Source organism: Ctenopharyngodon idella, chromosome 7 (assembly GCF_019924925.1).
Source record: "Ctenopharyngodon idella isolate HZGC_01 chromosome 7, HZGC01, whole genome shotgun sequence".
NCBI classification, from domain to species: domain Eukaryota; kingdom Metazoa; phylum Chordata; class Actinopteri; order Cypriniformes; family Xenocyprididae; genus Ctenopharyngodon; species Ctenopharyngodon idella.
In genome coordinates this window covers 49,787,620-49,808,490 of record NC_067226.1, presented here as the reverse complement: position 1 = coordinate 49,808,490, position 20,871 = coordinate 49,787,620, and the positions used below count along the sequence as shown (strand labels likewise).

The following is a 20,871-nucleotide window of genomic DNA, read 5'->3' as shown; positions in this document are numbered from 1 at the left end:
CTGTTTTTATGAGGCGCGTGAGGTGATTGAATATGGGATAATGGAAAATCCACACAGATCTCGTCTCTCCGACATTGACGTGTATAGGCTAAGGATTTTTTTTCGCTTGGATCGACTGGAGGGAAAAAATTATCAAAAGAGCGAGGGCAAAGGCTGCAGTATGCAATGTGTTCAACATTGATAATAATCATAAATGTTTCTTGATCATCAAATCATCATATTAGAATGATTTCTGAAGGATCATGTGACACTGAAGACTGGAGTAATGATGCTGAAAATTCAGCCTTGATCACAGGAGTAAATTACACTTTACTATATATTCACATAGAAAACAGCTGTTTTAAACTGTAAAAATATTTCACAATATTACTGTTTTTACTGTATTTTAGATCAAATAAATGAGGCCTTGGTGAGCAGAAGAGACTTCTTTTAAAAACATTAAAAACTTTTGACCGGTAGTGTAAGTTATATAAGTTCTGTGTGCCTTATGGCAATAGTGAAGCTTAAAAAGTGAGGAAAGTGAAGTAGAAGAAGAGCAGTACTACTACATCAGCGATTTTATGTTGATATTTACTAACACTCTGATTGTGTCACATCTCTATGTTAGATTAGTTTGTTCACAACACTGTAATGTTTTGTCCTTATCAGCCACAATCATGACAAGTTACAAGCATCTTGACATTTTTTATCTTAAAACATATCACATCAGTTCTGATAACGAAACATGCAACAGAAACTTCAATTTTCAGTTAATGAGTTTCTCACACATCTGAATTTTCGCCATCAAATCCAGCCAATCAGCTGATGGCTCCGCCCACAAACCAGCCCTCCCCAAAAAGAAGAAGAGCAGGAAATCAAACGAGAAGTCACAAACAACATGTACACTAACCTGCTGAACAGCGTCTTTGGACAGGCATCTCAAACATCATATCAGGTGTCAGTCATTCCTGCTGTCATGTGAACTAGTGTTATGATACTTTCATGGTGCGTTTTATTTTTTTAATGCTCAACAGTTTCAGCTCTGAACGTCTCCTCCTGTGTTTGACTGAAGAAAGTCTTACAGGTGAACAGTGACTGTAGTCCCGACCGTAAGGTACCACAACTGTGATCGTTGGAGAAAGAAAGAGAACTTATAAATTAATTTCACATTTAAGAGGTTCACAGCAGTGACAACACAAAGCATTTATAAAGAAAAACCCTTTGAAATGTTTTGATTAATTATTTATTGTCTTTTATTAAAATCAAAAACATCAATCAAAATGTACTTCAGTATCATTTACAGTAAAACACGTGTATTACAAAGTCCCCAAAGTGTCCATCTGTTGAAAAAATATCTTACAACATCAGATGTAATTTCACATTAAGTTCTGCTGGATTTCACTCGTTTTTGCTGTTTTTGACAAACAGAAGCTGCTTGGTTTGGAAGTGACGTCTGTGTGAGCTGTGTTTCATACATCTCTACGCTATAAGAGACAGTGGAGCTTTTCATGAAATTTCGCTGAAATATCGCTAATGTGACGGCAGCTTCAGTGTGTGTGTGTGTGTGGAGTACATCAGAAATAGAGCAGGGCATCAGTTCTGTCATCATACTGTGTTTTTCAGCATCCAGTGTAGACAGCATCACTGATTATAATGGTTTCTATTTGCTTTTGACACGTTCCGTCGCGCCACTTGCGTCCGGTGTAGCCTCAGTGTTATTCAGTAAAGGTTGACTGGACTCTACAGGTGGTTCTACAGGTTTTGGACAATCTAGAATTTTAAGCGGACTCAGATCTCCTACACCTGGATTAAACAGAGGAACAATGACTGATCCAGTGAATCTGGTGCTCATGGTCAGGAGATGTTTCCTCTCTTTGACATTGTAAAATGACAGCTGACCGTCATCATAATCTAACAGAACTCCCAGTTGTTCAGGTCTCGGTGTCAGTGAGAGTTTAACTGGTGGATCAGAGTTGGTGTAAAAGCCATTAGGACCGTCTGAACACAGAAACCAGTAACCGTTTGATGGAGTTAAAGATTTGTCTTTTGAACGAAAACTTCCATCTTTCGCCACACCAATTAACCAGTAGTTTTTAGGAGGATTAGGTGGAACTGCCAACGCAACCTCCCAATAGTGACGTCCAGAAGTAAATGTTTGGGCTCCAAATGCATACAATTTGTAGGGAAATCCCTCTCCAGTGTGTTTATATTCTTTACTACTCCTTACCATATTACGGTCCTTAGAAACGAACAAATCTGGAGATACATAATGTTGGTGAATAGTAATCTGAACTGGGAGGAAAAAACAAAGCAACAATTATTGATCCTCGAACTTGTGTGCATGAGATCATATTTACTTGTATGCATGTATGAAATGTATGTAAATGAGATACCTGTCATATGTCATACCTGCATGTTTCCTCAGTTCTTCTATGTTTATCTCTCCCTCAACTGAAATAAAAAAACAAGCAGTTTGAGACCTACTCACTACTCCTAATGTGTGTGCACTAACTGGATGGGTTAAATGCAGAGGACAAATTCTGAGTATGGGTAACCATATTTGGCCTTCACATGTCACTTTCATTTTCGCCGAAGAAAACAGTTTTATTATTCTGTTCATTCTATTTTCCACCAAAACATGTTAATGTTTTCTTCTGCTAAAACATGCATGTAGATGTTTACTTAACAATTAGCAGTTACGGTTTTTATTAAAAATCAAAGGGATTAATTATCAATCTGTTTCTACAAATTCTTCAGACTTTTCATGGTTCTTATAAAAGTATAACATAGAACAAACAACTTCAAGTACCTTCTTTTGTCAGTTTCTCCATAGGTCTGTTCTCACAAACTAAAGTAAGAAAAAAAAATCATTGGAGGGATTAATTATCTATCTGTTTTATCAATTATCATTTCTTCAGACTTTTCATACCACATTAAATTACACATTTAACTATCTCCGGCATTGACTGTCATAAAAACAGACTACTTTAGCTGTATCAGAAAGCCTTTTCAGAAAAGATGAGTAGCTTTCTCCCAGTAACTCCTGAAATAATGATGTGAGTTCATGTTCCTTACTTTGATCTTCTGGTTTCTTCCCTGCAAAACAGATAAAAAAAAATATCAACACATGAGATGCATAAAACATAAAACCTCCTTAAGACTAACTCTTTTTAAATCTTTCTACCAGATTTTACCTGTTAGTTTGTGTCTGTATTTGTACAGGATCAGCCCAACCAAACCCAGAAGAGCACAAATGAGAAGGGTGAAGAAAAGAGGCTTCCATAGATCTGATGAAACTGGTGGATCTGAGGAAGAAAATCCATATGAATTTAAAATCAACTCCAGAGCAAAATATATAAATCAATTATTCTAAAAACATTGTGCATCATGTTCAATTTATGTGTGTTCACACCAGGCTTGATGTCAAACAAAGTTCCCTTTCGAAGTGGAACGTTGACACTGCGTCTTGGTGTTGACATTATGGGGAACGCCCTCAGCATGACCAGTGTCTGAGCATGGGTAGACACACGCCTATTTTTTGGCAGACGGCAGTCCATGACGTCGCACACGGAGAGTCGTGCTTATAAAATGGTGCCTGAGTTACATGTCATCAGCTTTTTTGTCTTCAGGAGCCGTTAGTTTGTAGCGTGTGAAAAGTAAACAATGGCAAAGCATGTTGCTGGTGTCCAGCTCTGAGGAGCTTGACGTGGTAGGATGAGGCAAAGACAGTGAGTTTGTTGAGCCCTCACTTTCCATCAGCCCCGGTTATGAGGAATTGTTGGATGTAATTCCCACCAGGTTGGATTTGACCTGGTCATGTGAGAAACAAAAAGTCGCTCATGGCAGACTGGATGCACGAATTCTGGCGGGTCATGATCGTCCCTTCCCCTTGAGCCTTCCTTTTCTTCTGGATCTTCACACCGAGGAGAAGTCCTGGAAGATGCCACATTCAGCTAGCATATTCCCCTTTCAACAACTACGTTGATGTGGAGGGATTGTGTGAACAGGAATATCTGAAGACGCCCCTGCAGAGTGAGGCATCCTCATTTTATGCTCCAGTCTTGCCAGCAAAGCCGTTACAAACCACCCTGCAGCTGGATGGCAAGGCGTTTGCTGGTGGTTCTCTGCATACATTGGCTTAGAGCACAGGTGTCCAATCCGGCCGGGGGATGATTTGAACAATTATTAAAAACAGTTATGCATAGTCCACCGGCCATAAATCCGAACGGTTATTAGTTTTATTTTGGCCAATATCTATTCTGGACTTGCAAACAAACTGCTTTGCAATCAGTTCCCGAACTGTCGTTTGTGTGGAAATATTACTCAGTCTGTAAACAGAACGTTAACACAGCCACATGCTGAATACGGACGCAAAGAGATGAACACAGATGCGCCAGCAGAGCAAATACTGTACCAGGCCAAGCTCACTGTTTGTGAAATATAGGAAGAAAAATATAGATATTGAATTGTGTTTTATATGAATGTAACTAAGAAGGGAACTGTCTTCAGAAAAGTTTCGATCTCCATATAAGTAGCCTATTTTATAACCGCAGCGCTGCTTTGTGTACAGCGGTAACCAAGGAAATGCTATATCGCTGCTGTTCCACAAGCGCCACCTACTGTCAGAGAGTGAATTTGCATTTTCATTCAGTCCTTCTGCTATTTTTGTTTTGTGCAGGTGTCTTATGTAGCATAATTTCTCAAAGCTATAAAGTCAGACCATGCTGTTTTTTTTATGTAAATCTTGAAATTACACAATTTAATTTAAATAAAAAACAACTGCTCATGCTCAAAATGCAGTGGTGTCTGTATACCAAATGCCTTCACAAATTTTTTTGTTTAAGTCCTGTTTGGCCTGTTATAGAACAAAGAAACAACAAATAAATTTGCTTAAAGAAAAAAATTGGCAACCGGTATCGAATTTGCTCCAAAAAAAATTGGAATTGGCCATAAAATCTAATAAAGTCTTCAAAGAGCAGTGTGTGTGCTTTTTTTTTCGTGCAAATTAATGTGTAGTTTGTATGGTTAATATTAATGTAACTGTCAGCTCACTAAGGTTTTAAAAAAAAAAATCGGCCTGCACATGGTTACATTTTTTTCCCATCCGGCCCTCAACCTAAAATGAGTTTTACACCACTGGCTTAGAGGAACTTAGAACTGGATTAAATGTTTTAAATGTTCCGGTCCAGTCTGACTTCTGACCTGTAACGCTGCCTGAATCATAATCATGCACTGTTTGTTGTTGGCCAGAGGAGAACTGAGCGACTGAGCCTGGTTTCTCCCAAGGTTTTTTCTCCATTCTGTCACCTGATGGAGTTTGGGTTCTTGCCGCTGTCGCCTCTGGCCTGCTTAGTTGGGGACACTTAATATTCATCAACATTACTGATCGGCCTGAAGATGACATCACTGTTTTCTCCAGAACTTACTTAAGCTGGACAATGACACTATTTTCTTCTAGAGCTGCTGTACAGCCAAAACAAATTTTGTTGCATTATTTTCCTGTTATCACTGTAAAGCTGCTTTGAAACAATCTGTATTGTAAAAAGCGTCCCTCTATTTTGTTTACCTCCTTCTCCAACTATTGTGGAGTTTTGAAGTAGGGATACACGCTCCCCCTCGGGATGGGTGCTTTCAATAGATTACTGGCCATAATGGGGCTCTGGAGAGTGCCTTTACTAAATCAGGGTGCGAGCTTGGTAAAGGAGAGTTTTGAATTGACCGCATAAGAGTCCCATTCTCTTATTGTTGGCTCATAAGTTATGGCCTAAGCTTCCCTGCGATTTCCTTGGGGTATAGAGCATGGTTAATCAGAGTTATTTTGGGAAAATTGCAATGCATCCCATTCTCTCGTTTGCCTCCATCCATGATAATGTTCTATTGGAGGGACATATGCTCCTCTTGGACAGGTGGCAATACTGAAGGGGCAGAGTAGAGTTGGACTGTATCATGGTGAGTAGCTCTACACTCCTCATCTATGGCTTTTCTCAGTTCTCTCAGTCTAAGAAAGGAGGTACTGGTTACTGAGTTCTTTAGCACTTTAATGATCCATAAAAACATGAATTTTAGTTTTTGACTCACCAGTGATTTTGAGAACCACCTCTCCACTGTCATATGCCTTTTCTCCACTCGCATAACAGTGAAATGAACCTTCATCCTGAACTGTGAGTTTTTCCAGCCGTAGAGAGACGTCTCCATCCTTCAGTCCACCAGACTGATCTGACCACAGAGTCAGTGAGGTTCGATTCCTGTACGATTTATCCTGGACGTCCTGGATCTTTCTATGCTGATAGAAGAGAACAGGGTTGCTGAACTGGTCATGACGGTACCAGCGGATCTCCAGAGCTTCAGCGTTCTCAGGAGGAGAGATCCAGCAGGGCAGAGTGACTGTGGACCCGACATGAGCTGCTATCTGATCACGAGGAACCACAACCGTGAACGACACTGAAAGACACAAAAAAAGTAAATATACAATGTGTTAGTCAAGTTATTTTTATTTATATAACGCTTTTAACGATGCAGATTGTGTCAAAGCAGCTTTACAGTGATAACTGGTATATAATTTTGTCTGCACAGCAGCTCTTAAAGAAAATGGTGTCATTATCAATCTTAAGTAAATTCAGTATTGATTCATTCCGATGTAAGAATCAATCTCTTTAATCTATGTATATACTGTATTTATTTATTTGTTAAAGGGTTAGTTCACCCAAAAATGAAAATAACGTCATTTATTACTCACCCTCATGTCGTTCCACACCCAAAAAACACTGCTTCGGAGCTTTGCGAATCGAATCAGTGATTCGGAGCGCCAAAGTCACATGATTTCAGCAGTTTAGCCGTTTGATAGGAGATCCGAGTCACTGATTTGATTCGTAAATGAAGGACTTATGGGTGTGGAACGACATGAGGGTGAGTAATAAATGACATTATTTTCATTTTTGGGTGAACTAACCCTTTAAGCAAGGTGCAGACAGACAGATGATGATCAGGAATAATGTTCAAATGCAGGGTTTAATGAAAATCCAACAGGTAATACATACAAACGCTAACTCAAACGAGACCAGACAAACACTAAGTAAAGGTGAGGACCTTAAATACACAAAATGATAAACTAAATGACGAACAGCTGTGATGAAGATTAGTTTCCACGAAAACTAATGTGGTGGGAAACTCAAACAAAGGAACACATGTGATTAATGAAAACAAACTAAAAGTCCATGAAAACAAAACTAAGAACAAACACAACTAAATAAGCATAACAGAACGCCCCCTTCTGGAAGGCGCAACCTCGCTGCGTGGAGAGGGGAAGGAGGAGGCGGGAAAGGGATGGTGTGGTGAGGACGAGGGAGGTGGAGGGAGGAGCCAAGGTGTTGCTATGGCTGACAACATTCTGGTGGCAACCAATGGAGAGAGAGCCAATTGATCCCAGGGCATAGATAGAGCGGAATCGCTGGCACTGGAGACCTAGGCAAAGCCGCAGCGACGAGCATCTGAGTTGGATCCAGAGTTCCTGAGGACTGAGGTGGAGCTGGTGTGACGGAGGACAGAGGCTGAGCCAGAGGGTAGGAGGAACCCGCTGTAGCCAGAGGGACTGAGCGCAGTGGAAGGCTCGCAAATCCTTGGCAGAAGTAGAGTAATGACTGACCAAGGGGGAGGCGGTGGGACGAGGGAACCCAGTGGAGCCGCAAGGTTGAGGGTCTCTGGTGGAGCCGAAGGTGGGAGGAGCCAAGGCGAAGCCGACAGATTGATGGGCCAAAGTGGAGCGGAGGGATCAGAGGCCGCAGGCAAAGCCACAGGATCCTCTCGCTTGGGCAAAGCTGGTGGTTGCATGACCTGAGACTCCATGTCACAGCAAGGCATCAATGGGGAAGATGAAGGGCTGCAGGCATTCAGCAGAGGCGGGGCTGGAGGACTGGCTAAGCTCTGGGTTGACGGTGACAGAGGTAAGCTTGATGAGATCAATGACGGTAATTCCAATTCCCAACAGGTCGATGATACAGTACATTTATAATGCTGTCTAGCAACAGCACTGATGAAGATCTGATAGTTCAGGGTGGTGTAAGGTGGGAGGCAGTACCACCATATCCAGCATAATCACCCAGTCCTCAGTGTTCACTTCCAATTGTATTCCCTCAGCTGCTGCTGGTGTCGTGGGCTCACACCCCTGGTCAGACTTACTCTGGGGCGAGGGTCGACGCTGTCCACTTTTCCTCGGGGTCTGGCTCACTCGCCGTGGCAGGCGGTCGCACTCCGTCTGCGGGGGGCATCTGCAAAATCTCTGCGGCTGAAGGTGGTGGATTGGGCTCTGGGGTCTGGCTGGGTTCCTGATCAGGGACAGACGCTCTTCAGACACTTGATGATAACCTCCCACCAGTCAAGTCCTGAGGTGTCTGGGAGGTCTACTGGGTGGTGGTAGTTTGCCCTGTTCCAGAACAATGACTTCAGGATCTCGTTGTCATAAAGGCAGGTGATGGTGAGACGACAAAAGTCAACTAAAAAGTCCAAAAAATGAAGGCTTTGGTAGGCTAAAGCAGTGAATTGAGCTGCATATTCCATATTTAGTTGTGGTCTGGTCTTCTGTTAGCAAGTTGCAGTCAGACAAATGATGATCAGGAATATAGTTCAAATGCAGAGTTTAATAGCAATCCAACAGGTAATACATGAAAACACTAACTCAAATGAGACCAAACAAACACTGATAATAAACACTACTAAACTTATTCATAAATGGTTCTCGACTTGTTTTGCCTGTGTAGACTAAGGGTGTACTCACACTAGGTGATCTGAACCGTGCCCAAGCGTGTTTGACCCCCAAAGTCTGCTTTGTTTGACTAGTGTGATCACTCCATACCATGCCCGGGCGCGGTTCGTTTAACCGTCCTTGGCCCGCTTGGAAGAGGCATGTAGTGTAGGACAACCGTGTGTGAGTACACCCTAAAAAATATGCTGTTTCTCCACACACAAAATGTTTGTAATTTATTCTGTTAATCGACATCATTATTACAATATTAAGGACAATAATCAATAATAATAATATCACAGCCCTATTTTAATGAGTTCCTGTTTTTTAATTTTATAATTTATATAGGCCTACTTTTATGTAGATGATTTAAAATTACATTAATCTCATAACATGCAAATATTTTTGGAAAAGCTCATTTCTGAACCTGATGTAGGCCTATAATACTGCATTTATTTATTATATTTACTAGTTATTGTGGTTCTAAATCTGCAGCAGTTTTACTCACATTAGAAATACATGTAAAGATAGTGAATGTTTAAACAGGGTTATTTTTGAACTTTGGACTGAATATTGTAAAGTGGAGTTAGAGATAAGACAGATCGTGTCTCAAAGAACCTATTGTAAATCTTCCATGTCTGTGTAATATTTAATCTAGTGCAATAATAACCCATAGAAGTGTTCACATATATAAATTACTTGATAAATATGAACATTTGTTGATTTAATCTGGTTGTGTGGAATATATAAGCCATAAAACTGAATGAAATCCAAATGTGTTCTTACCAGAAGTCTCTATGAGGAGATTCAACAGTAAAGTGATAATAATCGACAACATTCCTGTGAAAATACAGACAGACTCAAATAAAACAAACTCTGAGGGATTTTTCCAGAAACACACAAATAATATGAGAGATATAATAATTCAGGCTGTCATATTCAATGAGGAAACAGAAACTCACCGGAGACAAAGACTCGTTAAATCACAGGGCTGTTAGTTACGATGAATATGAGCTGTTAGACAGTAATATTTAACCCATTCCACTGTACCACCCGTGGTACAAATACCATTCAAAAAGAGACCATAGGAATGCTCAAATATCATTAATAACAACAGACCAAATTCAGTGAGAATCAAACGTACTCCTGATTTTCCTCCTGTTTACTTTCACTTTAACGTCAGTTTAATGATCTTCAGTAAAACACACAGACGTCATCAGAACATGTGTGTGACTGAATCTGCTAAATCGACACAGATTTTAAAGGTCATATTCATATTTTTTCTGTTGGATTCAGATGTATTTACTGTTGGACTGTAAGATAAATGAGTTTTCTGTTCTGATCTATCTATCTATCTATCTATCTATCTATCTATCTATCTGTGTCTGTCTGTCTGTCTATTAGGGATGCTATGGTACACAGAAGTCACGGTTTGGTACGTTTTGGTACAGTAGGAAAAATGGTCACATTTTAGTTTAGGGTCCAGTTCTCACTATTAACTAAATATTACCTATGACTCAATAAACTCCTAATTACTGCTTATTAATTAGTAAGGTAGTTGTTAAGTTTAGGTATGGGTTAGGATTATAGGATGTAGAATATGGTCATGCAGAAAAAGGCATTAATATGTGCTTTATGAGTACTGATAAACAATCAATATCCTAGTAATATGAATGATAATAAACAACTAGTTCATAGTGAGAATTGGACCCTAAATTAAAGTGTTACCAGACAAAGGAACAAATCCATAATGCTAGGGTTTTTTTTATTTTCTTATTTTGAACTTTTCAGCTTTGTAGCTGATTGTGACCAAATGCCTTTTGTTTTTTATCAGCCCTGCAAAAACAATATGACCTATACAAGAGTGTGTTCTGTTCACTGCTTAGTGCTTAATTCACTATATGAGGCTGTACTGTACTAACTAGGGGACTAAATGCTGCTAGGAAGAAACAAACTGATTGTGCATTGTGCTGTTACAATTTGCTCCACTTAAACTATATCTAAACATTCAAAGCTTAAGCCCAACCCTGCTATACTTAGTGTGCACTATCTAGTGGACTTTGTTTTCAAGCGCTCAAGTCATTGTGTATGTGCTGTTCTTCTTCTGCTCTTTTTCCTGGTGTGGCAGTTTAACGTACCCACTAACATTGTATTACCATGCTTCTCAGCATATATAGACAGAGCACAACACAGAGTTACAATTTCTTATAATGGAAGAACAAGAAAACAGAGTCAACAGCTGAGAAGAAGAAGAAGAGTAATGATGTGTAATGGAAGGGAAGGGTGGAAAAACAGAGGAAGAAGAAGGAAGTAGGCATGTTTCTGATGAAACAAGGACCAATATTGTGGACCATGTTCTCGATCATGACCTTACAATGGCAGAGGCGGGTTGAAAGGTGCAGGTGAATGTTGGGAGAACAACTGTTTCCTCAATCATTCAAGCATTTCGTAGACAGAACAGATAAACTTATTGTAAACCTTTAATTTTTTAACAGTTGCATTTTTTACTTTATACTTACAGTAGCATATTACACTTGCATTTTACAGTATATAGCCTAGTAAATACACTTTATAGACTATATCACACAAACACACATCCACATGTATACATACAGATCAGGCATGACGTTATGAGCACTGAGAGGTGAAGTGAATAACACTGATCATCTCTTCATCACGGCTCCTGTTAGTGGGTGGATATATTAGGCAGCAAGTGAACATTTTGTCCTCAAAGTTGATGTGTTAGAAGCAGGAGAAATGGGCAAGCGTAAGAATCTGAACGAGTTTGACAAGGACCAAATTGTGATGGCTAGACGACTGGGTCAGAGCATCTCCAAAACTGCAGCTCTTGTGGGGTGTTCCCGGTCTGCAGTGGTCAGTATCTATCAAAAGTGCTTCAAGGAAGGAACAGTGGTGAACCGGTGACAGGGTCATGGGCGGCCAAGGCTCACTGATGCCTGTGTGGTCCGATCCAACAGACGAGCTGCTGTAGCTCAAATTGCTCAAGAAGTTAATGCTGGTTCTGATAGAAAGGTGTCAGAATACACAGTGCATCAGTTTGTTGTGTATGGAGCTGCATAGACACAGACCAGTCAGGGTGCCCATGCTGACCCCTGTCCACTGCCGAAAGAGCCAACAGTGGACACGTGAGCATCAGAACTGGACCACGGAGCAATGGAAGAAGGTGGCCTGGTCTGATGAATCACATTTTCTTTCACATCACGTGGATGGCTGGGTGCGTGTGCGTCTCTTACCTGGGGAACACATGGGAAAATGGTTCAGGAGTGGTTTGAGGAGCACAACAACGAGTTTGAGGTGTTGACTTGGCCTCCAAATTCCCCAGATCTCAATCCAATCGAGCATCTGTGGGATGTGCTGAACAAACAAGTCCGATCCATGGAGGCTCCACCTCACAATTTACAGGACTTGAAGGATCTGCTGCTAACATCTTGGTGTCAGATACCACAGCACACCTTCAGGGGTCTAGAGGAGTCCATGCCACGACGGGTCAGCATAAGTGGGACCAACACAATATTAGGAAGGTGGTCATAATGTTATGCTTGATCAGTGTATAGTCTTGTCTTTTTCTTTTATATATCGCAATGACATTGTACTGTAATTTGTTGACCAACAGTAAAAGCTGGACTCTGAATCCTATCCAGTCTCTTGCAATCAGTATCCCACATACAGTATTGTGTCAGTTTGTACTGTTGAAATGTATATATGCCATTCAGATAAAGTGCAGTCTTGTGCATTTACAATCATTGTCATCAAAATCGTAGCCATAGTTACATCTGAAAATACTGAGTTATATTGACAACATGACTAAACATTTTGACTATCTTGTTTGTGAACAATGACACAAGGACTTGTCATTCTGATGACACTGATATGTTCATTGACATACGAACTAAGGATTTTGAGCAGGTTACAGGCTTTTGCAGGTAATCCATTGTGTGCTGCTGTTTGTACAAATTGTTTTGAGAAATGAACTTACTGGTTTGCAAATGTTAAGGATGATTTGAGAAATTTACCAAAGTGACAGAAAAACTGTAACATCAATCTGATTGTGTCTTTACAGCTACAGAATCGCACAGAAAGCAGAGAGCCACCTACAGGCAGGGAACATTCAGTCCAATGTTAAACAAGAAATCACATCTCTGCTGTGTTTTGATTCTGATAATATTTACAACTACAGGAATTTTCTTTTTTCTATTGTTGCTGTCATGATGCTAAAATTGTTTCCTCCTGTCACGGGTGTTTTGGTTTTGTGTTCATGTTCATGTTTTCATGTCTTTTATTTTGTAATTTGTTTTATGTTGCTTGTTTGTCTCATGCTTCCCTTGCTCCTCATGTTCTCCCTTAGTCTATGTGTCATGTTCTCATTGGTTGTTCATGGTCATGTGGTTCTCAGTTCTGTTTTGTCATTGGTTCTCTTGTTCCTTGTGTCACTTCCCCATTGGTTGTCTTAGTCATGTGTTCTCTTAGTTCTTGTATTTAAAGCCATTGTCTTCCCATGTTCCTTTGTTGTGTATTGTAAATGTAACCTGCTGTCGGTGAGTCTGCTCAAGTCCAGGTCAAGTCTTGTTTACTTGTTCACTTCATTATAATAAACCGCACTTGGGTTCTCACTACGCTCGCCTCCAGTGGACTTCCTTCCGTTACACCTCCATGTGTCTTTCGTTTTCATTTACTTTGAGAATCTTGTTGTGTGGAATCACCCTCATCTACATTTCAGATCATTGTGTTTTTATTAAATGAACACAAACATTAGTCAACGTGCAATTCAATGATCAGTTACAGTGTTTTATAAAAGAAAGTAAGAAACCAAATTACTATAATCATCTGTTAAATATCAGAAGTATTTGGTCAAGGCACCTTTAGAAATTTTATCAAACATTTTACACATCATGTTTCTCCATCAATATACAGTAAAAAAAAAAAAAAAAAAAAAACATATTTTTGAGCTTCACATTTTGGGACCTTTTATCTTAAAGGGATGAAGACTTTTGTATCTCGTGTAATGCTGAAGATTTGCATTTACATTTTATTCAAATGAGGAACATCACAAGTAGTTTGTCATAAGATCCAACAATATTCATGATACACAATTCCAAGTCTAAAGCAGGACCACAGATTAGGACACAGGTCAGGGTAGAAATTAAATGCATGAAAGTAAAAAAGTATAGTTATAGTATTGTTCCTTTGTTTCTGGTTGTGTGTTAGTAACAGTGAGGATGAAGAACTCTTCAATATGTGAGGACTGTAAAAACACTTCTTCATCTCTGTTCTCAGACACTAGATGAATGTGGGAAAGAAGAGTTTGCAATCAGACTTACATCTGGAATCTTTGGCATCAGAGGGAAAGACATCAGTGTAAGTATCTGTGCTTCATTCTGTTTGAACACACTGGATTGGTCAGTCAGGCTTCTGAGCTGTTATTCAGTAAAGGTTGACTGGACTCTACAGGTGATTCTACAGGTTTTGGACAATCTAGAATTTTAAGCGGACTCTCATCACCTACACCTGGATTAAACAGAGGAACAATGACTGATCCAGTGAATCTGGTGCTCATGGTCAGGAGATGTTTCCTCTCTTTGACATTGTAAAATGACAGCTGACCGTCATCATAATCTAACAGAACTCCCAGTCGTTCAGGTCTCGGCGTCAGTGAGAGTTTAACTGGTGGATCTGAGTTGATGTAAAGGCCATTAGGACCGTCTGAACACAGAAACCAGAAACCGTTTGATGGAGTTAAAGCAGATTTGTCTTTTGAACGAAAACTTCCATGTTTCACCACACCAATTAACCAGTAGTTTTTAGGAGGTGTATCTTCTCGTGCCAATGAAACCTCCCAATAGTGACGTCCAGATGTAAATCTTTGAGCTCCAAACGCACATAATTCATATGGAAATCCCTCTCCAGTGTAATTATAATCTCGAACGTCTCTCACTATTTTACAGTCCTTAGAAACCCTCAGATCTGGATGTAAATGCTCACGGACAATAGAGATCTGATCTGTGAAGAAAATAATGCAACAATTATTAATACACTTCAACGTGTGTGTGAGATCAAATTTACAAATATGTGCATATATGATGATGTCATACCTGCATGTTTCCTCAGTTCTTCTATATTTACGTCTCCCACAACTGAAATGAAAAATAATTTGAGATTTTAGTGAAAGAAATCTACGCCTGTAATTGGGAACATCTAGAGTTATCATCATTATATAACAGGAATGATTAGTTTTATCAACTTTTATGCACTGTTAATCAAATATACAACTTCAATATCAGGAATTATGTTCACACTATGTTCTGGTATACTTTTAAAAGAAAAAACTTATTAAAAAATACAGTTGAGTCCAAAAGTTTGAGACCCTGACAATCTGGGAAATAAAAATTCTACTCTTGGAAATAAAATTTTGAATTTTGAAATCTTAAAAAAAAAATCTTTGAAAAATGTCATAAATCATCTTTGTGCAGAAGGTCAGATTATCTTTCTTCCAGTGAAGCACAAGATGCTCTTCATGCTGATAAAATCATTTATGAAAGATGTTATGAAATTATAAAAATACAATATTAAAGCATTTTCACTGGTGCTCTCAGACTTCTGGATGTCACTGTGTGAATTAATCTGGTCCAGAAATATCTGACTATAGGCCTATATGATTGTTTACTGAAGACCAGTGTGAATTCCAATGCAACGCTTTCATTTTAGCAGTGAAAGAGAGCGTGGCGAGCAGCTGAAAGGTCATTTCTGAGGTCACCACTACACTCCAGCTCATTCTAGCCTCATAAAAACATCACACTGCTCTTAGTGTTCATCTGTTCATCCAGGAATAACTTTAGTTGTGTCAGTCTTTCAAGACATTCAGATCAGATTGGTTTAAAATGAAAGTGCTCTTAATTATGAATTATATCTTAAAATAAGAAATGAAAAGCAGTTTATCAGTGTTTGACTGAGGTTGTGAATTCTACAGTCATAAACAATGATTTCATCACAGCTGCCTCGTGATTTGGTGTTTCTCTGTATGCACTGTGGCTTCTGTGTGTAACCTGCATATTTTACCATATAAAATAAAATGTTTTAGAATGGTATGATTGTATTTATAGATTGTCATTCTGCAAAATTTAAACATTTCAACTATAAACTCTCAAGTGAAACGAGAGATCAGGAGCTCATTCCTGTTCCTGCAGTGTTCAGTTCCAGCCTCCAGTACAGTGAAGCAGGAGAGAAAAGGGGGACAGGATGAAACAGACGAGCTTTACGAACACTGTACAGTGTATGCATATATGACCGAGATCATAACCTACCTGTATCTTTCTTCAGTTCTTCTATATTTGTGTCTCTCACAGCTAAATTGGAAAACAAAAAAATTAAGGTATTAAAAAAAGAAAACCACAGCTGTAATTGTGGACATATACAGTTACTATTTGCTGTGTTCCAACAATTACAAAAAAAGTGAGTGATGGTGGGAGTGTCAAGGCAAATTATTAACATTTTAAATTAATAATTTGATGTAACGCACTTAATGTGTACATACATGTTTTTGCATTGTACATTGTTACAAAAGCGAGCAGTGAGAGATTTTCTCTCTTTTTTGTTTGATTAGCATTAATAATGGCAGCAGGTAAATTTGGATGCTGTCCCTTTAAGACTGACTACACCGATCCATTAACTCGAGCCTTGTCTTTCTCAACTGTACCGTCACTTAAGACATAAATGACTTGCAAATACATGATCACTTTGGCACATAGGTATGTGTATTTAACTGTTCAAGCCCAATTAGGCATCAAGAAGCACTCAGTTCATTCCTCGCGTGCTCTATGAGCAGCGGCTTCATGTCGCGCGTCTGACAGCGCTGAGAAAGAGTCTCTCAGAGAGCGCGCGCATATGCTGAAATGAGTTTTCTTTCACTGCTAATTGCTCTTAAACGGTTTAAAACCACTTGTTTTAAAATGCTTAAAAACGCATGCAAAATCTCTACCGGTTGACAAATTTCTACTGGCTAATCGTGTCTACTACTATATCGCCCACCCCTACTTATTGTGCTTAATACACTTTAACATCGAGCACGTCTCTAATTCGTGATCTTCTGAGAGAGGCAGGTTTCATGCGCGCACTTTGGCAGTGTGCCAGTCAAGTGCTGCACCAAGTTCCTTTTCAGGATATATTGGGTTATAACTCTTTTATCACCAATCGCGTCCCGCTCTTTATATTCTCAGTCATGCATTTCATCATTCTGAAGTGTCAACAGTGCAATATATTTACATACTACGATATATACGATATAGCAAAGTCTCTAACGATAGACATTTTATTCCGTGGTAACGATATATATCGTCATATTGCCCAGCCCTAGCCGACATTTTTCACGTGATCAGTACGACGCATGCGTGTGATGCTGACACAGGAACGGGCCAATAATGAGTCGGTGTTAGGGATGGGCGATACCACTTATTTTGTTTTCGATACGATACCGATACTTTCAAGACCAATATCGCCGATATCGATACCGATATGATACCTCTAATATGAACTTATAGATTTTAACATTTATTCAATTATTGAATTACTAAGAGTAAAATGGGTTATGATACCCACTTAACATTATATTTGAAAGGCATTTTAACATTCAGCATGCCTTAATTGCAGTTTATTAGATTATTTTGTTTAGACATGGTTAAAATGTTTACTTGGTAAACCATGGAAAATCTACAAATAAGCCTACTATATGCCTAGCTGAATCACTGAAGTAATGATTCATTTTCATAAGCTGCCAGTGACAGGCTGTTGCACCCAAAAAATGAAACATTTCTATTCTGACAGAACATCAATATGAACTTTAACCTTCAATGTAATTGCACAAACTACAGTAGTAGTCAACATTTGAAGTGGATCAAAACCTTTCATCAAAGTTGTCCTAAAACCTTCTTCTTAGGACAACTTTAATGAACTTTTTTGATCCACTTCAAATGTTGACTACTGAATGAAGGCTACTAGGCTATTTTATTTTGTTTATTGTGAAATAACTAGTAATAATAATAATAATAATAATAATATATTTTTTCTGGCTTCTGTTAAGCATTGCACTGCAGTCACATGACTGTTTTAACAATGTCTTTAGTACCTTTCTGGACCTTGAAAGTGTTGATTATATTGCTGTCTATGGAGGCCAGAAGGTGTACATATTTAATCAAAAATTTCATAACAAAATATTTGTGTTCTAAAGATGAACGAAGGTCTTACGGGTGTGGATCAACATGAGGATGAGTAATTAATGATAATTCCAACAATTACAAAAAAAGTGAGTGATGGTGGGAGTGTCAAGGCAAATTATTAACATTTTAAATTAATAATTTGATGTAACGCACTTAATGTGTACATACATGTTTTTGCATTGTACATTGTTACAAAAGCGAGCAGTGAGAGATTTCTCTTTTTTGTTTGATTAGCATTTTAGTCTTACGGGTGTGGATCGACATGAGGGTGAGTAATAAATTACAGAAATTACATTTTTGGATGAACTAATCCTTTAAGTGTCTTTTGTCAGTCTCTCCATAGATTCATCGTCACAAACTAAAATGAGAGAAAATTTAATTTTGAAGATTTAATTATTAATTGCTTCCATTATTAAATATTCCAGAATTTGTAAACCACAATAAATTTTGCTGTTAAGCAGATTCATGTGTTTTGGATCTTAAAATGAAATATACAGTATGTAGTTTAATTTGTAGTTCTATTTTTTAATAGCTGTTTACTTCTGTGAAAGGAAGATAAAAAATACCAACCCATAAGCATAAAATACCTGTATAAAAATCTTTTGAAGATAAAATAATTTAAATCTTTCTACCAGATTTTACCTGTTAGTTTGTGTCTGTATTTGTACAGGATCAGCCCAACCAAACCCAGAAGAGCACAAATGAGAAGGGTGAAGAAAAGAGGCTTCCATGGATCTGATGAAACTGGTGGATCTGAGGAAGAAAATCCATATGAATTTAAAATCAACTCCGGAGCAAAATATTCAATTCAGTTCAGTTCACATTTATTTGTATAGCGCTTTTCACAATACATTTTGTTATATAAATAAATTATAAAAATTAACATTAAAAATGCCATTCGCATTTGATTTGATGAATAAGTCATTTCTATTGGTGAACTATTCCTTTAAAGAGGTGTAGATACATAAAAACATAATGAATTGTAGTTTTTGACTCACCAGTAATTTTGAGAACTACTTTACTGCTGTCATATGCACTATCTCCACTGACATAACAGTGAAATACACCTTCATCCTGAACTGTGAGTTTCTCCAGCCGTAGAGAGACGTCTCCATCCTTCAGTCCACCAGACTGATCTGAGCGCAGAGTCAGTGAGGTTCGGTTCCTGTACGATTCGTCCTGGAGGTCCTGGATCTTCCCATGCTGATAGTAGAGAACAGGGTTGCTGAACTGGTCATGACGGTACCAGCGGATCTCCAGAGCTTCAGCGTTCTCAGGAGGAGAGATCCAGCAGGGCAGAGTGACTGTGGACCCGACATGAGCCACTGTCTGATCACGAGGAACCACAACCGTGAACGAGACTGTGAGACGCAGAAAGACACCAAATGTCTTAGTCTTTAATCTACACTGTATTTACTACATTTACTAATCACAGTGGTTCTAAATCTGCAGCATATATTTTATTTTTGAAGACATAGTGTCTACACCAGACGCGAGCGGCGCAACAGACAATAGAACCCATTATAAATGATATTGCCTATACTGGACGCGTCGCGTCGCACAACAAATTCCAGACATTAAACGGATTCCCTGCGCTTTGTAACGGTTTGTCGCGTTCAGTGTAGACAGGATTTAGCTGTTGCGGCGCGGCGCGTTGCGACAAGTGTCGCGCCTGGTGTAGACGCGGTGTTAACGTTAGCGATATTTTAGCGAAAATTCGCATGCAAAAAAAAAAAGGATTCAATGTAGGATATATTGTCAATAATGTAGCGATGTATGAAGCACAGCTCTCACAGAAATCACTTCAAACCAAGCAGCTTTTTGAACTTGAATGCGAAAGAAATCTGCGTACGGAACTTTTTTCGCCTTCACGCGAAATTCCCAACTAGAATGACTGACTGGATTTTACCCGAGAATTTTCGGTAAATGTGACTGCAACTTTAATATTCATTACTTAAATGTTACTGAGCAATTGAGCCCTACTTAAAATTTAGAGAGAGAAAAAATAGCCTAATAGTCTAATAGATTCTGACTTTTACAATGGTCGTATCTCTTAAATACTGTACAGTATTTTATTGCTGGCGTTATTTCTTGCATAAAGACCAATGAGCGACTCTAAATCTTCATTTGATTTTCCACTGATTTTAAACGTCGTGCGCCGAAAGTTTGTTCATAATTTCTTTGCTCATATAATTATTTCACTGGCAGAGATGTTTATTTAGAGGTAAGCAAATATTATTGTGGTCATGGCGACTATAGCAACGAGTTTACAAGATTCACATTAGCGTAAATAATCTTCTGTGTATGTAACCCAACGCCATAATATGCAATTTGTTTCCATATAGCTATACAAATGACTCGATAAATATGAACATTTGTTCATCTCTACCGGTGTGGAATATTTAAGCCATAACTGAATTAAATCCAAACATTCTTACCAGAAGTCTCTATGAGTAAAGCGATGATAATAATTGACAACATTCCTGTAAAAATACATACAGACTCAAATAAAACAAACTCTGAGAATTTTTCCAAAAACAAGCGAATGATATGAGAGATAATCGATCAGACTGTCGTGTTCAACGAGGAAACAGAAACTCACCGCCGGAGTCGAAGACGTTCGTTAACGTCCGTTAATAAGGTTGGTTTAGATCAACTCGAGCCATTAGATACATTAAACACAATAATAGTTGAATAAAATCAAGAGAAACAGTCGAAAATCAACGGGAATCAAACGTGCTCCTGTTTTTCCTCCTGTTTCATTTTCACTTTAACGTGAGTTTATGACCTTCAATAAAACACAGACATCATTAGATAGCCTACATACATAATCTACTGTTAAATTCACACATGTCTATGTTGGATCGACTTAAGAAAAAAATTATATCGACATTCACTCCATTTTTTACCTGTATCGGTGAATATCAT

At 38.7% G+C, this 20,871-nt stretch overlaps 1 protein-coding gene and 1 long non-coding RNA gene across 9 annotated transcripts in view; one reads left to right on the top strand and one right to left on the bottom strand.

Annotated features, from left to right (window-relative positions):
- Positions 1-14,611, top strand: part of LOC127515920 (uncharacterized) — a 29,302-nt gene extending 14,691 nt beyond the window's left edge. The window contains exons 2-3 of the long non-coding RNA XR_007930884.1: positions 1,738-1,914; positions 14,375-14,611. This is a non-coding gene — a long non-coding RNA (uncharacterized LOC127515920). The remainder of the gene's footprint in view (positions 1-1,737; positions 1,915-14,374) is intronic.
- Positions 1,342-20,713, bottom strand: LOC127515915 (butyrophilin subfamily 2 member A1-like). Of its 8 annotated transcripts, none has more exons than XM_051900083.1 (8): positions 20,546-20,697; positions 20,382-20,426; positions 6,058-6,420; positions 3,174-3,284; positions 3,055-3,075; positions 2,789-2,827; positions 2,389-2,430; positions 1,342-2,271 (listed from the first exon to the last, which is right to left on the bottom strand). In XM_051900083.1, the coding sequence occupies exons 2-8, from the start codon at positions 20,422-20,424 to the stop codon at positions 1,640-1,642; spliced, it is 1,251 nt and encodes a 416-aa protein (XP_051756043.1). In that variant the 5' UTR covers positions 20,425-20,426; positions 20,546-20,697; the 3' UTR covers positions 1,342-1,639. The 8 variants fall into 8 exon arrangements, with proteins under 8 accessions (XP_051756043.1, XP_051756045.1, XP_051756044.1 ...); XM_051900085.1 differs by lacking the exons at positions 3,174-3,284; positions 6,058-6,420 and adding exons at positions 18,586-18,696; positions 18,942-19,304 and having other exon boundaries at positions 20,546-20,696; XM_051900084.1 differs by lacking the exon at positions 6,058-6,420 and adding an exon at positions 18,942-19,304 and having other exon boundaries at positions 20,546-20,696.
- Between the last annotated feature and the right edge of the window lie 158 nt (positions 20,714-20,871).

Coding starts and splice junctions, on each gene's coding strand:
- LOC127515915 (XM_051900082.1), bottom strand. CDS start 9,554: ATGTTGTCGATTATTATCACTTTACTGTTGAATCTCCTCATAGAGACT. Junction 6,421..9,502: donor TCTCCTCATAGAGACTTCTG/GTAAGAACACAT, acceptor TGTGTCTTTCAG/TGTCGTTCACGGTTGTGGTT. Junction 2,272..2,388: donor AGAACTGAGGAAACATGCAG/GTATGACATATG, acceptor TTTTCCTCCCAG/TTCAGATTACTATTCACCAA.